Here is a 17009-nt window from a genome sequence, read left to right on the forward strand (position 1 = left end):
GTTTGCAAAAAACTTCTTCAAGGTTAGTTTTTTAATTCTTGAACACTTGCAAAACAGTCTGGTTTGTAATGAAAATGAGTAATTTAAACCAATCCCTCAGTAAGAACATAAGGAGTCACAGAAACATATTCAATACACTATGTGAAGTGCTCAATGAATGCCAAAATGTACTGTAACTTTCCAAAACACTAACTGGGTTCTACTGTGAGAGTGCATTGTCTGTATTCATGTAATCAAAAAGGACTTTTCCCATGGGGGCCCCTTCTCCTTTCAGTGCACTGATTAGACTGGAGCATTACCCAACCTGAGATGCCTTATTCAAGACCTCTTGGTTATTTTTTAATCACTCTGTTTAACCCATTTAAAAGATGGTTAGAACATAGTCAGCCAAGCAACTCCCCAAACTACCCCACTCCCAAATTCAGCACTAAAGGCAACACCCTATGAATACTGCTTGTACGTGTTCCCCTCTACCAGAAGGCATCAGCACTGTAGTGCAGTAAACTCCAGTAAAACAGTATTATTTTCATAAGAACCATTGCTTTGAGAGATTGAAATACCTGAAAGCATCCTAGCTGGCTCTGTGTCAGGCTGTCTGCTAAGCTTTAATTGCCCTTTTTGAAATATTTGAGGCAATGATACTTCCAACAGACAAAAAGAAAAACAACAAAAAAAGAGTTTAAATGTTTGCTTTTGCTTTTCCAAGCCTTCACAATTGGTGGGAAACATAATGAGAAAGCATTCAGCTTCCCAGGAGAGGTCAAGTAACCCAGACCTGCCAATTTTAAGTGACAACACTGCTTTTCTCTGTAGCTGGCACAAGTGTGGCTACTCCTACTCATAGCTGTGCCTGTTCAGTCCATCACCTCTCAATGTCATGGTTTCTTTCAAGTAGCATGAAAGGTGTGCTCCCTGTATAGATGCTGTTCTGCAAACCAGGAAATCCAGCATTAGGGCTGCCCATGTAGGATTTGTAGTGCTGACCAAAAGCAGCTACCTCAACGTTCAAATGTTTTCAAAACGCGCTGACATTTGTACTTCCAGGCATTATTGCTGCCTTCTCATAGCCAGCACGGACTCCTTACATCTGCCTGATGTGCAAGTGTGTGCTGACACCCGGTCTGGATCGGGCGTGCTCTCCTGTGGCAGTGGGGCTGTGCGCAGACCTGAGGCTGCTGGTCACTGCCTTGCCACCTGTGTGCTGCCGCAGGACAGGGCATGGCTGACGTGGTCAACTCCTGCTGAGCTAGAGGATTCCTGTGCCAAATTCAGCACCGTGCTCCTAAAAGCTGGTGCTTGCTGGTGGTAAATGCAAGGAGTGAAGGAGCTCTGGTGAATTCCCAGCCAAATGTCTAGGATGGTGTAGTGCTCACCTGCTGGTTCCCCTTTGACAGCCTCAGCAGTTTAGCCCTGGACCTACCTAGTCTGGACACACAAAACTTTCCCTAGTCTTAAATCACCCAGATGGTGAGTTCAGGAATCAGGCATATTTCTGCTCTACAGCTACAGCCCAGAGGAAGTAGTGAGGGCACTACTGTCACTGAGCTTCCCACTGACATTTTTCACGTAACACTGAATGAAAAACAGAAGCTGGGAAGCAACTTGTTGCTTGTAATCCCTGCAACAGGCACAATTTGTCCTAAAGACAGACAAACACATCCTCTGCCCAAATCTTTATATTTTTTGCTGAATGGTGCTTCTATTAGAAAATGTTGTTCCTACTGAAATTTTCTTTCCAGCTCTATTCTATTGAGGTATAAGATGCAACACAAAGGCACTTCGAAATATGCTGTTTAACAGTTGCTTTATTGCAAAACGGAATATCCTAAGATAGAAAGTTTGCTTCACATAGTTCAGCTCTTGAAAGAAATGTACAAGCCACGTTCCATTTACAAGGGACGTGAAATGCAAACTGGGGGCAAGACTGGCCATCTGATTGCAAGGTGCTCAGCTTGTAAAATGGGAGTGAAGAGTCCATCAGTATTCATATTATCCTGAGTATTACTTCAATTCAAGGAACCAGTTCATTACTTCATTACTAGTTTATTGTACACCTGTAAGGGGTTTTGTTTACCTGAGGTTTCTGTTGGTTAGGCTGTAAAGGATAAGTATCTTGTAAACAGCGAGGTTGAATTGTGGGGTTGATAGATGACAGTATTCTGACCTTTATCCTCAACTAGCAGTAAAAAAACAGATAAGGGGCTAGGTTCTGATAGGCAGAGATCTCATAGCTTCAAAACTTTGGGAAATTAGTAATCTTTTCAATCTAGAATTGTTTCAGAGCAACTTGAATATAGAGAAGCCACTCTGACATAGAGGCATCTTTTGCTTTGAGTTTTTTACACCATTTGCTTATGTACTTTGGATGTGTTCACTTCAAAATCAGGGAGTACTTATTCCTGATTATTTCATTTAATAATACAATGAGTGAGGAAGGAAATTATTTTCTTACACTCCCAAGTTCTGTGTAACTACAGGGTTTATTTCACCTACTTCCACATCTCATCTTGTTTGATCATCCATGCGGATCTTCTACAAAGCACATTGAAAATATGATACAAGTATCAAGGAAGCACTTGGAATATTCATATTATCAAACGGCAAGGCTGCAGGTGACTGTAAAAAGTCAAAATGTTTCCACTAAAAGCCAACAGCCTCAATCTCCCTTACACTTTTGGAGCAAAGAGGCCTTGCCTTTAGAAACATATGGCATCAGCTCTGAGAAAGTTCACTGTAACTTTTTAAAATGAAGTACAAAGGAAAAAATTTCCTTGAATTTTAACATTAAATTCAGTGCTTGGGCAAATGGAATTGGTTGCTTTAATCAACATTAAAGTATAATTTCCAAAACATTGAAGAGGTGGCATAGAAGAAGTAATATGTAAGACGTTTTCGTGGATCTTTGTTTCAAAATACTAACATTATGTGGTAAGCATAGTTACAATAAAAATTGTAGCTCTTCCACTGCCTCACGGAAGGAGTTCCAAAAGTCCAAAATGAGTGCCAAAGTCCTAATTTATCCTCTCTCTCCGCATCCTCATCCGCAAAATTGTGATAACATTTCCGTACTTCAGAGAGGTGCTGTAAAGGTTATTTAGTAGGATGTTTGCTGAGGACTCAAAAAATACCAAGTACTAGGTATCATAAATTATGCACTAATTTCGCTTAAGCAGCAGTAAAGCCTTAGCCAAGTGATTTGCAGGAAATCCCCATTGTGAGCTTCTGTAGTTAATTTTGGATAAAATTATCTACATAAGAGCTTTATGTAATAAAGAATCAGTCATAGCTTAGCATCTTCTTTTTAAACTATTACTTGTTAGCTCTGCTACATATGTCACAGATTACTAACTGCATGTCAAGTCGCTATAATGCATGTCCCTATACTTAGGAAAAAATTTAGAAGATCTGTAAGAACTATTTATTACTACTTCTTGATTTTCATGCTTTGGTTGAGAAAACTTGTGCAGAACTCCGTGCAGTTAAGGACCATGACAGAGATCTGTTCAGAAACTGAGGAAATTACCCTTTCCTAGAGCGCTAGCACAGCGAACACTGAGCAGGTGACCATGTCCCTCCTCATTAAGACAATATTTAAGCATGTGATTAACTTGCAGAATGTGCTTCATTGCCAAAAGCACGTGGATAAATGCTGTCTTGGAAAAGGACCATAAAAACACAGAATTTGTCGTTATTCCTTAGACATGTTATTTGGATTCACCTCAACCAAACCACGTGAAGTTCTGTCTGTTACCTATGCATGACTGACTTCATGCCACTGACCACTCTAAGGTCCCCCCCCTCTGCATTAGGTGATTGTTGTACAATATATACAAAAGTATCTAAAAAGCATCCCCTTCCTTTCCAAGCCTTCATGGTATGTGCTTGATTAGGAATTATCCCCTAGTTTTCATTCAGTGATCTTGTGTAAATGCTCTTCTGCATGCTATCCAGAAAGCGCACATGCTGTCTTGTGACAGATTTCTGATTTCATAGATGTAGAATAAATACTCCGTCACTTCTTTCTTGCAGCATGAAGCTCTTCCTTGGCTGAAGCAGCTAGTTCTTAGGTGCTTTGGGAAGAAGTCTGGGCATCATATTTCCTAAAACTGTGGTTACGAAAAGATTCCCTGAAATGAAATAGATTAATAAATAAAGTTGGAAAATGAAAAACAATCAAAAAAATATCAGTCTTGTGAAAAGGAGCTGAAATATGCTCTATGTCAGCAGGTCAGAGTGGTCATTTCTTCTTCTCCTCCCACCCCACACCGGGCACAGTGGCGTTGTGAAGAAGCATATATTCATAAGCAAAGAACATTAGACTCTTCTGTCTCAGTCATGTGACTGAAAAGGATTATGTTTCCTGTAGTGAAAGGACAACTCAGTCCATGCTGCTTAAGACCACATGGTGCCATACTTGTTCTATCTCGTTCCTGGCTTCAAAGGTTGAAGAAATCACAAGATGTTTCCAGGAACTTTGTTAGGGTGAGGTGGAAGTCTTATCTAATGATGCATTAAAATTACAAAAATCCTCTACCCCTGGAATGTGGAGCTTGAGAAACACAGCTAACCCTACAATTATCTCCAGTGGAAGTCAGCAGATTTCTTTAATCAGCAATGGAGAGGGCAGTGTATATTCTGGCTTGGGTTTAGCTGCCAGTAAAACTCCCTTTCTTCCTTGCAAAAAAATAGCATATTTTTGTATGGCCACAACAGATAACCCTGCCCTAACTATACCTTGTGCTGTGGACTTTCACTACCGGTTTGTACAGCTCTGGAATCTTCCTCTCAATCATGGGCCTAAGGTTCTCCTTCAGTTTCGTGTAGTTTCTTTTGAGCTCCTGATGATACTCCCTCTGGTCAGCAGTAATAAGGTGCTTGTTTTTCTCCACGGCTTCACCACACCTAGGCAAAAGGAAAGAAAAAAAGACATGATAAATATAATCCACTTCTGTTAAACTCATTCACTTTGTGTTAGGTGATTTGCATGGACAAGAATCCAGTTCCTTTGGTCTAGGCATTCCTCTGGTAACTTGTCAAGACTAAAGTGATAATGAACTAGTAAGAAAGCTCTGTCTTTTCCAAGTACATAAATTGAGATGATATTTTTTAGATATTAGGAAAGCATGAGCGAGCTAATAAAAAATAAATTTCATGACTGCAGAATACTGAGCTAGCTGCCTACTTACTGTATAAACAGATAAATTGGCAATAGCAGAAATTAGAAGCTGTATCTTCTGCAGAAGACTTGCTTTTATTTAACTCAAATTTACCCTTCACCAAGGAGGGTACTTTTGACTAAGGAGATGAGTATCTTCATATGTGAATATGCTTGTTGAGATTTATAAACAGGACATGTGTCTGCCACTACCACTGTGTCTGCTTGACAGATAAGGTTTTCTTATGAATGGCTTTCTACATAAGAATGTCTTTTTATTAAAAATGAAATCAAGGCAATAGTCTGAAATGTTTGATTTCAATAAGACGTTGGAAGATAAAACAAATGGAAGATCTTAATTTATGCATTATTAGTTTAAATTGTTAAAGTGTTTCTTCCTTTTGAGATGCAATGCCCACCTAGGCATTCACATGAAGCAGAGATAAGAAGGCTGGTCCGAGTGTCTGAAGCAGGAGATGCCAGAATTTATGATGCTAACTTGCATAATTCCTCAGTTATATTTGCATTGCATTATTGCTAATATTGAATGTATTGATGCAATTCAGCATTTCAATTTTGTTTTACTGACCTCATTATAAACTCTTTGAAGCACAGCCTCAGCTTGTTGTGATGTCGATAAAGTCTGGGGTCTGCGGGAATTTCAGCCAGGAACACTTGCGCTACCTCTAGTGGTCCCTTACAGAAATAACACAGGAAAATGTCAAAACCACCTGCTTAGACTGAAAACAGACCACACGTTTGTTTAAAGCTGTTTGTTATTTCATTAGTGGAATTACGGAAGAAAATAAATCTGTGCACAGATACCATAACGGGATGGTTTTTAGCTCCCTTTCCCCCACGATGTTTCCTTTGGCAAGCAGAATTTTTGCCCATCATATCTTATCCTCTCCTGTTGTTATTCCTCCTCCAGTTCCACAACAAAGGGAACAAATTCTGCTCAGCAGAGAGGAGCTGGGACAGCTCTAGTGACAAACCTGGTTATATTCAGAAACACAGCTCCTGTGTGTGGTATTACAAGACCTTTAGGCAATAAGCCCAGTGCCAAAAAAGATCACTCTCTCCAAAGCTTATGACGACACATTATTTCAGACTCGATGCTTTGGCTGATGAAGAATCTGGAGAAACTGAGAGTATTTAGGCTTTCATCAAAAAATCCCAAGCTCTGTGAAGTTGTGCATATCATCAAGTTTTTTCTCAGCCACATGGCTTCATCCTTCCATTTTCAATTTTTTAAATTGCCTAGGCCTTTTTTTTTAGTTTGTGTATTTATGTTATACCTATTGCATCTCAGCTTTCTTTTGGGGCACTCAGGTCTTGACTTCATGTATTGACTTAATTTCAGTGAAACTGAATTTGTGGTGGTTCTACAGGAGAATTGTTATTATTATTCCCATTCCCCAAGGATACATCTGGAATGAACAAAATGGCTGAGATGGCTAGCAGGTTAGAAATGAAAAATCCTTGAATGCATTCACAAGGCTTCTGTGAGTTTCTGCACCTACAGCCAGGACAGTGCTTCCCATGACTACTCTCACCAAAAGCATAGCTAATGAACAGCATACAATGACTAAATATCAAGGGATGAAGTTTAAATACACACAGTAACTAAATGTGTCTGACTAGATGTACTTCTTTCAGTGCAAGAAATAGGAGCAAAAAAGAATGCACAATGAGAAAAGTATGCAGAATCTCTTCATCTGGCTTATTTGGATCCCTTACCTGATTTACAGTGGCCCCAACTGAGCCCTGCAAAACCATCTGGAGCATTTTGGCATCTGGTGGTTCTTGGTTGGTGGCTGCAGTTAGCTCCTGTGTTTTTTTACGCATATCTTCAATAGCAACTTCAATTGGGGTTAAAATAAACTAAGGAATATGGAAGAAAAGATGGTTCATTACCTGAATAATGCATGCAGCTGACCTGTTTTAAATCTGACAATATCACTGTCATTCTCCTGCTTCAAAAGCAGTGGCTGTGAAACCCAGGAACACTGTTCAATCTAACTGTCATCTTGGTAGATGGTGCATCAGATCCAAAGCTCTTATCATTTGCAAGAACAGGGTGTGACTCAGACCTCCTGTTCACATAAATTCATTACTATTCTAAGTGACTCAATTCATGCCTGAAATGGTGTTTCACTTTCTACAGTATAAAGCTCCCCTGTCTCTAAGCAAGCCCTGAGCCCAATCTCTGACTGTACTCTAGCCTACTTCTACTTTATCAGCTAGAAGTACAGCTAAAAACAGAGCCCCACACATCCTCCTACACAGCATTAAAGTTAGGAGGTCAAAAGAAGAATGTACATTGGCTATCCTCCCTTCTCCATAGTAAATCTCTATCTTGCCTTGTCTGTCCCTTCTGTGATACTCCTGTTAACAAGGGCCACATCTGAGAAATTCAGCATCCTTTTTTTTTATATTTATGCCACGCATAAATTTGGAAATCTTCCCACCCAGAGACTCCTTCAGTCCTTGAGAAATTAGATGTGTCTTCAAAACCAAATTACCTCTTCTCTTTGGATGACACTGATTCTAGTTTTGATGTAGGGGAAAGCATGCATTGTGGTTAGGATGGTGTTCCTCTTGTATTGCTCACTAAGCTCTCCTCTGGGGCGCCCATCCATGGTGAAAGGTGTAGTGTACATGAACCGACAGATGTTGAAGTTCTTTTCAAAGTAGGTAACTCTGTCCTTCATCTCATACTCATCAAAATATGGCTCCACAAAGGTAATTTGTATGTATGCCTAAGAAAAGAGGGAAGAGCCATTACAGTGCTATACAACCCAAGGAATGTAAAAGGAGTGGCGCATGTGAACTATCCCATAGTACACATTGGCTAAGGATGGTCTGGAAATGCACAGAGCTGAAAATCCTTCAGGGATCCTTTTCTTATTCAGAGCTGACAAAACTTGCATCTAGGAGGGCACAGCTTAACCCTGGGGATCAGAACGAGGGCAGGGACCAGAGATCAGAAGTTCTAATTTCCATACTCTGTGACAAGCTACCATGCTAAGCCTGTCACAGAGACTTTAATACCCCTGGACACAGAGACACGATGCTGGATGGCTTCTTTTAGTGCTGTACTGTTTGAGCATAAAAGTTGCAAGCGGGACTTCCTCTCCTTCTCTCTCTTGTGTGACAAAGCACTCAACCCTCTCAGTAGTACTTTCCCTACCTTATTGGGATCCAGCTTTCTTTTGTCTACAGGAGCAGAGTCCTTGATTACTTCCACAGCATCCTCCCCAAAACACTGGCCATAAAATCCCTAGAAAAGAAACAGAATCATCCCAAAATGTTTTTAGTTCTTAATGCAATGCTAATGCAATTCTAGGAGAGAGGAGTGACAACCACGATGATTTCTGGGCTTTGTACAGTCAGTATACTGCTCCACAAACCACAGCTGGCCAGGGTAAGGCATCTTCTGACAACAATCACTGTGAGTTGCTCAGACAATCACAGAACTTGAGGTAAAAAATTCAGAAGGGAACACAGCAATTCTGTAAAAAAAGCTGAAAAGATACCAAAGCAAATATCTGGCATGCTCAAAATCATTCAGTGTATTACAGGCCTGCTGGTAAGAGACATAGCCTCAAGAAAATGGATCACTTAGATAATTATGCTTTAAAAAGGGATACTGTGGAAAGGATATGCACCAAGGAAATAACCTTGTGCATGGTTATTTTATAATATGGTACAAATCAGTTTTTTAATAGCAATTTTAAAATTTTTTTATATAGCAATAATACTATTTGGACTGTGTGGGTTCATTGAAAAGTATAACATTTGAGATCACATTAACATGGTTTTCCTCACCTCTAATCTGTGAGAAATCTCAGGGAGTTTTGTAATTGCAGGCTCCTTATAAACAAATTCCTGTTCATCCAAGTCTCCAAATTTGGATCCATAGAAACCAACACGGAAGTAAGTTCCAAACATTCGTTTTTGACCCTAATTGATAAAGAGGAAATTCACAATTGCTTTATATATGACATGGTAGTATTTGGATCCCTTTTTTCCCCCAACTGATGTATAAGAAAACCCACGAGTCCTACATTTTCCCCATTTCAAACCCACTTCTATATATCATCAGTGCTGATGGATTAGAAGCACAGGAAAGAAAGCATACAAACTAAGTGGACATTTGACTGAAATCTAACTTAAAATTTAAGCTGACCGTGAAGGGGGTTTCACAAAACAAAATACCTTACTATTTTTTAATTCCATTGAGGACATGTAACAAAATTTAAATTTTGCAATTTTGCAATGAAAATTGGTAAGAATTTGAAACTGACTAGGCTCAGCAATAAGGTTCTTCTGAAGAAAGAGAAGGGACAGTATGAGTGCTAAGAATTTAGATGGGTTTTCATATTTCTTCTGTTTTATAACTGAAAACACTAGTGAATTGACAATAAAGTTATTTTTGTTAAACAGATGTGGCAAGGTGGACACAGACATGTTCAGCTAAACCCATTTTATATTCATCTCTGCTTTTTTTGTATGGAGAGCCTTTTTACACTGTAGGGCTATGTAGGTAGATGAAAGCAGATGGAAGCTTTTGTTTGAAAAAGGAAATGGAACAATTTCAAATTCTGGTGGGTTGATCATGGCAGGATGCCAGGTACCCACCAAAGCCTCTCTATTACCCCCTCCCTGCAACTGGATAGGAGACAGACAATGAAAGGTTCATGAGTTGACACAAGGATAGGGAGTAATCATAAACTGGTTACCATCATGGGCAAAACACACGTGACTTAGGAAAACTAATTGTATTTATTACCAATCAAACTCAAAACAGGATAACGAGAAGTAAAACAAATTTTAAAAACACCTTTCTCCCTTCCTCCTTCTTAGGCTCTACCCCGGTGGTGCGGGGAGATGGGAAATGGGTGTTATGGTCAGTTCATCACACGTTTCTACCACTGCTCAGGGAGAGGCCTTCCCCTGCTCCAGCCTGCAGTTCCTCCCTGCTGCAGTGTGAGATTCCCATGGGGTCACAGCCTCCTTCCAGGCATCCACCTGCTCTGCCATGGGGTTCTGCATGGGCTGCAGGCAGATCTCTGCTCCTCCGTGGATCTCCATGGGCTGCAGGGGCACAGCTGTCTCACCATGGTCTACACCATGGGCTGCAGGCGATTCTCTGCTCTGGCACCTGTAGCACCTCCTGCCCCTCCTTCTCCACTGACCTTGGTGTCTGCAGAGCTGTTGCTCTCACATATTTTCCACTCTTCTCTTTTCTGAGCACAATTACATGTGGCCAATTACTTTTTTTCCCTTCTTAAATATATTACCCCAGAGGTGCTGCCACTGTCACTGATGGGCTCAGCCTTGGCCAGCCTCGGCCAGCAGCTGGCATTGGCTCTGTTGGCCATGCATGAAGTTTCTAGCAGCTTCTCATTGACATCACCATTTTAACCCTCCCCCTCCACTGCCAAAACCTGTCCACACAAACCCAGTACACACATGAACAGTTTTATTAACACCAGTCTTAAACAAATGGTGCAACCCAGCAATGTGTCTTGCTAGCAGTGCCTTGCCTCACAAGTACCTTATTAATAATGCTATCAAAGGCCTTCTGTAGCTTGCTGTGTGTCAAGGTAAGCTTCCTGAAGTCTCGATGTGCTTCCAGTATGGGGATGACAATTTTGTACACCTCATTCACAGTTTCATACAAACCTCCCTTTGAACATTAAAAAAAAAAAAAAAAGGAAAAAGAGGAAGAAAATAAATGAGTCTTCATGCACTCTGAAAAGAAACTAGATCTCCATCAATGGCTTGGCTGAAAAGGGGATTTATGGGACTCATCTGTTAATCTGCTATGTTGCTTCTTTTGCCATTCTAAAAACTAGTAATAGTAAATGGGCAGTTCTGAACAGCAGATAATGAACTGGATGTAATTTGGATCTCTGATCTGTTGGGCTCTCAAGCCCAAATTCCTGCATAAAGCCCTGGTTTCTGCCTCAGGGCTAGAAGAACTAGAAATGCAGGTTAGCAGCAGGAAATGGATTTGTTTATCATGCATGGTTCAAGGCAACCAGAGCTGTGTCTGGACAAAAGGAACCCAAGTGATATCTTTAGAGATGCTAAATCATGACTCCTTGCATAGTAAGTGTAGATTATGAGGCTAGTGGCTGTATGATGTCAAAAATATAAGAGTAATTCTGACATGCTTCCTAAAATACATACTTTACGTAAGATCTTTTTCTTAAATGTACTATCCCATGATAATACCAACTGAAAGTCTTGGTTCCTGCCCGAGACAATCACTTTCTGTTGATGCTGCCTGTGGTCTGCACAGTAGAGGTGGGTATGTGGCTGAGCTAGGCTGAAAAAGCCTAGATTAATCAATCTGACTGAGATAGTCCTTGGACAGCCAAAAATATGTCCTCTTGTCATTTAGAGTGTGGCAGGTCTGGAGTGCCTGGGTTAGCAGTCCTACATTGTTTCCTCATGTGCAGGAAAAGAAGCTGTGGATCTGGCTCAGACTGCTCACTATCCATCCCCTCCTGGTGATGCTGGTCCTCACTCACCGTGCTGAAGAGCTCTGCAGCTTGTTCCAGCAGCCCTACCAGTCCACTTTCTGAGAAATACCTCCCAGAACATATACCATCTTCATCTGGAGACAAAACATCATCTGAAACAGCAGATTCCTCCAGCACATTGGATGAAATGTTCTAAAATACATCAGAGCACACAAATAAAAAACTTAAATAAACAGTACATCATAAAGATTGAAGAAGAAACGGTTTCAACATATTTACATGATGAGAAGAGGAATGAGATTATTCAGGTGCAACCAGGGGACACAGAGTTACATTCTTTTTAGAAGTGAAAGTAACATCATAAATCTCCATAAATGGGAAATCAGGAGTTTCACTGCAAGAATCATGAATTTTCTTTCTAGCCTCAGGTTTAAAATGCATAACCTCATGTAGGTCTCAAACTGGCTCTTTTCTGGTGGCTGGATTTCCCTGGAGCTGCAGTGAGCTCAATCCCCAATACTACTAGGGCCCTTTCTGCTGCTGGCACTTGGCTGTGGGAAATTCCAAACTGCACTCCAGACCTTCTGCCACCTGCTTGAATAAATTGAACTTTCAAGTTTTTATTTGACTTTTCCAAGCAGAGGAGAAGTAGGACTCAGACAATATCACTCTAAAAACTGCAATAATTGATTGCTTCTTCTTGGTTCATCATCTGCCAAATTACATTTTAATCCTGCAGAATTTACTCAGTTTCTTGTTAATGTTATGGATCTCATTGTGCATTTAAATCAAACTAGATAAAGTCACTCTTTTGAGATAGTAGACCATGAAGTAACATATCTACAGTTCTTCAGGACTCTTTTGAATAAATGACACCGGGTGGCATATACATTAAAAATTTTGTTATTTTTATATATAGAAACCTGAAAAACAACAGCAAAATATGTGTACATACAGTATGGGACTGGCATATGTAACTTTCAACAGCAGCAGAAAGGCTAAGTTTTGATTTTCTATTAATTAAAAGGAGTTAAATTAGTGTCATAGTGTCTCACTTCAGCAGAAACTGGCAATGACAATCTGTCTGAGTGGAGGATGGATGCCAGCTGGCTGGCTAGCTGAGTCCTTAAAGGCATCTTTATAAAATAGCAGAGACACTGAGGGCTGTTACTATTGATCAGACTTCAGATAAAAAATTGGCACCACATACCACTAGTAGCATTGGACTTTCCCCCCTGGGCTTTGTGGATGTATTTATTTCTCCATGGGTGAAATTTATTCCAACCATGCTGCCATCACACTGCCTAAGTCTGCACATTGTGTCAGCTCTACTGGAAGGGTGAGCACAGCCTCAGAAGAGCATTCACAGGAGTTAAGAATACATATGAATCTTGGCCAGAAGGAAAACTATAGCACATTTAGCACATCTATGCCACTTTTTACTGACCAGTCTTACTGAAGAGAGTGACTTCAACCAGAATTAGGTTCACTGTCACATACCTCCAGAAACTCACAAGCCATGCAGCTCAATTTCTAGTTTTCCTTTTCTATACCAGTACCCACTAAAGACTGTTAAGACTGTTTTCATGTGACTCTGGTGGCCTGGTGGCTTTAATTTTTTTTTGTAATTCTCCTTTTGTAGCAAAGAGAGAAGAGTCCAGGGAAGTGATTTACGTACGAAAGTAATGAGAAAGTCACAGACACCAATTACTCCTTCTCCACCTTTAAGCCTCTAAAAACTTATGTCAGGAATGTACTTCCATGTTTAACGGTCCATGCACTCTAGTAGGAGAGAGCCTGCATGACATACTCCTGGGGCTTGCATGATCTTTTGCAAAGATCAACTTTAGCCTTGATCCACCTTTCATACTGAAGAATTTTACATATCCCTTGTATAATAAAGGCAATACATAAATCACCACGTATTTTATCAGCAATTATTTTGAATTTCACAAGACTAGTTTTCATTAAGGACAAGAAATAGTTGTGTCAGTTCAAAAACCCCTATGACCCCCCAGCCTTTACACCCATGTTAAATAAGGCCAGGGTAGCCTGCAACCTTGATCCCCCAACAGCCCAGGCAAATTAGGCTGCTGCTGAGCCCTGTGCCTCAGCAGGTAGACACATACACTAAGTACTTGTCTGTGTTAATATAAAGTGGCTTTAAAGGCAGTCCCTATGCAGTTCATACTCTCACTAGCTCTGCTTTACCGCTTGTAAAGTGGATTTAGTGTAAAAACAAATTGAGCTCAAAGGGAAATCCACTGCAGGTGACCCCATTCTGATTTTGAGGGATAGTTTTGATTGCATAGAGGGAAGCACTTTGTCTGCTACCGTATAAGGAAAAGTGTTGCTCTACTGAGTCAGTTTTCTGGATGCTGATAGACTCACGGCAGAAGATCAAAATCAGAACTGATTTGATCCTTTGCTGACTCATTTTACTCATCTGTAAAAAGGAGATAATACTTCCGCTCATCCAGAATAATATTTTTATTCACATTATTATCACCCTCAATTCCACAACTAAATGCATATCACCAATATTAGCTGATCTCACATCTGAGCCAAATGAAGAAATGGTCACAGAAAGAGTCAGTGAGTGGGACCTGTAACTACAGGTAAAGCCAAGCCAGTCTGCATTGTGTTTCCCTCTTTTGAAAGGGTAATCTGAGTAAGATCTTCACAGGTGCTACAAAACATAAACCTGTTTGTAAAGAATGGGAAACCTTTTCTTGAAAGCCTATGTAAAAATGCAAAGGGTTATTATAGTTAATTAGTGTTATTGAGTAAACTGAAATTCAAAATTGTGCTGTCAGATAAAGAGTTGTGTAATTGGGTTCTCGTCATTGGGGCATTTTATTACCTCTCTCCTATGGGGCAACTGTTTCTTTGGCAAACATGTATTTACACAAGCATTTTGATGAGAGAAATTGATTTGCTGCTTTTAAAGTCCTAAGTTTTCGCTTGCCTAGTGCCTTGTAGAATAGATTTAAATTCTCTAAAATAAATGAAAACATATCCATTTATAGCAATCTGCATAATCTAGGAGCAATGGAGGGAGGAATTACATTAGGGTCAAGTGTGTGAGCTTACAAGCACTCAAGGCAGCCTGGGAGCAAGATGACATTGGGAAGGGAATGCAGATTTCACTTATATCTAAATAATGATAGAATCTAACATACAAAAGAAGTAAATAGAAGTAATGCATGGAAGCAAGAAGTTTGATGGTATAAAAAACTGATAAGGGATGCAAAATGGCAGAAGTATAAATCCATGACCAGAAGTTTAGCCATTAAAAAGAGTATATACAGCTGTCTTGATATGGAAGAAAATCAAGAATAAAAACTTGTCCATCACTTAATTGTTAAGGTGGAATTGCAAATACTAATGCCCAACAAACTAAATTCAATGCAAAATGCCAAGTGGTTCAATCGTGTTCACATTCACTATTTTGAATGGAAAAAAACCCAAGTGGTATGGTTATATCAAGGGAAGATGACTGCACCAAATGTTGTGTTAGGTATTTCAAACTCACTTTGAAAATAAAATGTGGTCAACAGGTCAAAAAGCTAAACAAAAGTATATTCAAGCAGTGAATACTGAGCTGCCATATGTTTTAGAAAACTGGGGAAGTTCCAGAAGATGAAATGTGCTTTGGGGATCATACATTTTTTACAAGTGTACAAGGTGAGGAGATAGTGTTAGGTTTATCAGACTGCAGCAGGACAAAGTGGTGGAAATACTGATACAAAATTACCGAAGAAAACCTTAAAGGTATTCTACTTAGCTGGAATCAACACCAGATTATACAAGCCTGATACTTTCTGAAAAACAGGGATTACAATCTAATGAAGGTAATAATGTCTAAACAGTCGATGTCTATAGAACATCTAAGGCAATCCTACAAAATACTGTCACTAATTAGTTGAAATTATTCATAATTTACTTTAATCATTGCAGCCAACAGTCCACTAGTCTCAGGGAATAATGATAAAAGAGGAATTATCAACACATGGTAATAAATTAAAGGTTTGGCCATTTCTATTTTTAATAATGTGGAGAAAAGAAGCACTAAAATCACTGAATTGGCATATGAAGTCAGTTCAGCTAAGGGTATCCAAAACTGTGTAATCTGATAAACGAAGTATATATATATCTGCATTTAAAAATGTCTACCTTTAACCACAAAGAGTTATGCTCTCATCTATGTGATGTAGAAACATAAGGTGAAAAACAAAACCCAAGAAAACTGTCTGGAAAAGATCAGTGTATTACTGAGTAAAGAGCTCAACAACACCAAAATAACCAGTGAAGTCTCCAGAGAGATAATCTGAGAGCTACCTCCCACACTGAAAGAATTTACAGGACATTTTTACTTGACTTGGATGTACTGGATTGACTGTGGTGATTGTGTTACTCTTCAATCAAAAAGGTTTGGTTAGTAACTTGAGGGCAGTCAAAGGACTGGAGAACACGCCTGAAAGAACTGAGCAGCTCCAATTATCTAGATTATGAGAAAGAAGTTTGAAAGATGCATCCGTCACAGTTGATAAGTAACAGCCCTAGAAAAGGCATGCGATAACAGAGGGGTTCTACTTAGCAAGTAAGAGATTACAGTATCAAACTGCTGGAAATAGAAGCTAGAGACTGCCATTGTCACTTCGGCCCCATACATGCACCTCTGCTTTGCTTAGCACAAGAACAAACACACACACCGGAACTGCCTCATGCCTTTTACCTGAAAACTGACACTGCCCACAGGGAGATAGTTCCGATCCTCAAGCATGCTCAGGTACTCTGCCACCAGTGCTGCAGCATGGACCAGGCACATGGCTGCTTCTGTGTAGCTCTTCCTCTTGGTGTGCTTCTCTGCCATGTTCTGCAGCCAAGTCAGCCTCAAGTCCGGCGATGTCTGATATCCTTTTGCAATTCTAACAACACAGGCCAGAAAGCAGGAGTGAATGACCACTTCTCGAGTAACAAAAAATACCCTTATAATTCTTCACCTCAGTTGAATGGAAGAAGACATATCTGTCTTTATTCTGTATGATTCATTAAACACAAAGCAAAAGAAATGGTTAGGCAGTGGTGGGGAGGAGACACAGGGGCTATGAGGAAAGTAAAACTACTGCATCCAAGACTTTTCAGTGTTCCTGACTCTTATCCTTGCCCAAATCTACATCCACCTCCCAAAGGCTCCCCTGCAATGTGCTCACTACTGCAGCCTGGGACCCTGGTGACAGATCAACTGTGCTAAAGAGGGAATGTACACAAGTAGAACAGATTGTCACAGCTTGTCCCTAAAATGCGTAGTTCAGCTCACCTCACTGCAGAATTTTCTCAGTAGCAATTCTAAA

General features: G+C 40.1%; 1 protein-coding gene across 1 annotated transcript; it reads right to left on the bottom strand.

The window, feature by feature from the left end:
* Positions 1-1788: 1788 nt before the first annotated feature.
* On the bottom strand, positions 1789-16956 carry LOC121673060 (dedicator of cytokinesis protein 8-like). Its single transcript, XM_042046098.1, has 10 exons — positions 16391-16956; positions 11701-11844; positions 10719-10850; positions 8987-9121; positions 8349-8438; positions 7681-7917; positions 6896-7039; positions 5745-5851; positions 4735-4902; positions 1789-4127 (listed from the first exon to the last, which is right to left on the bottom strand). Exons 1-10 carry the CDS (start codon positions 16526-16528, stop codon positions 4064-4066), a joined length of 1359 nt encoding a protein of 452 aa, XP_041902032.1. The 5' UTR covers positions 16529-16956; the 3' UTR covers positions 1789-4063.
* Positions 16957-17009: the final 53 nt, after the last annotated feature.

Source organism: Corvus kubaryi, unplaced genomic scaffold, assembly GCF_017639235.1.
Source record: "Corvus kubaryi isolate FWS band 111438036 unplaced genomic scaffold, C.kubaryi_AGA036_p1.0 65149, whole genome shotgun sequence".
NCBI classification, from domain to species: Eukaryota; Metazoa; Chordata; class Aves; order Passeriformes; family Corvidae; genus Corvus; species Corvus kubaryi.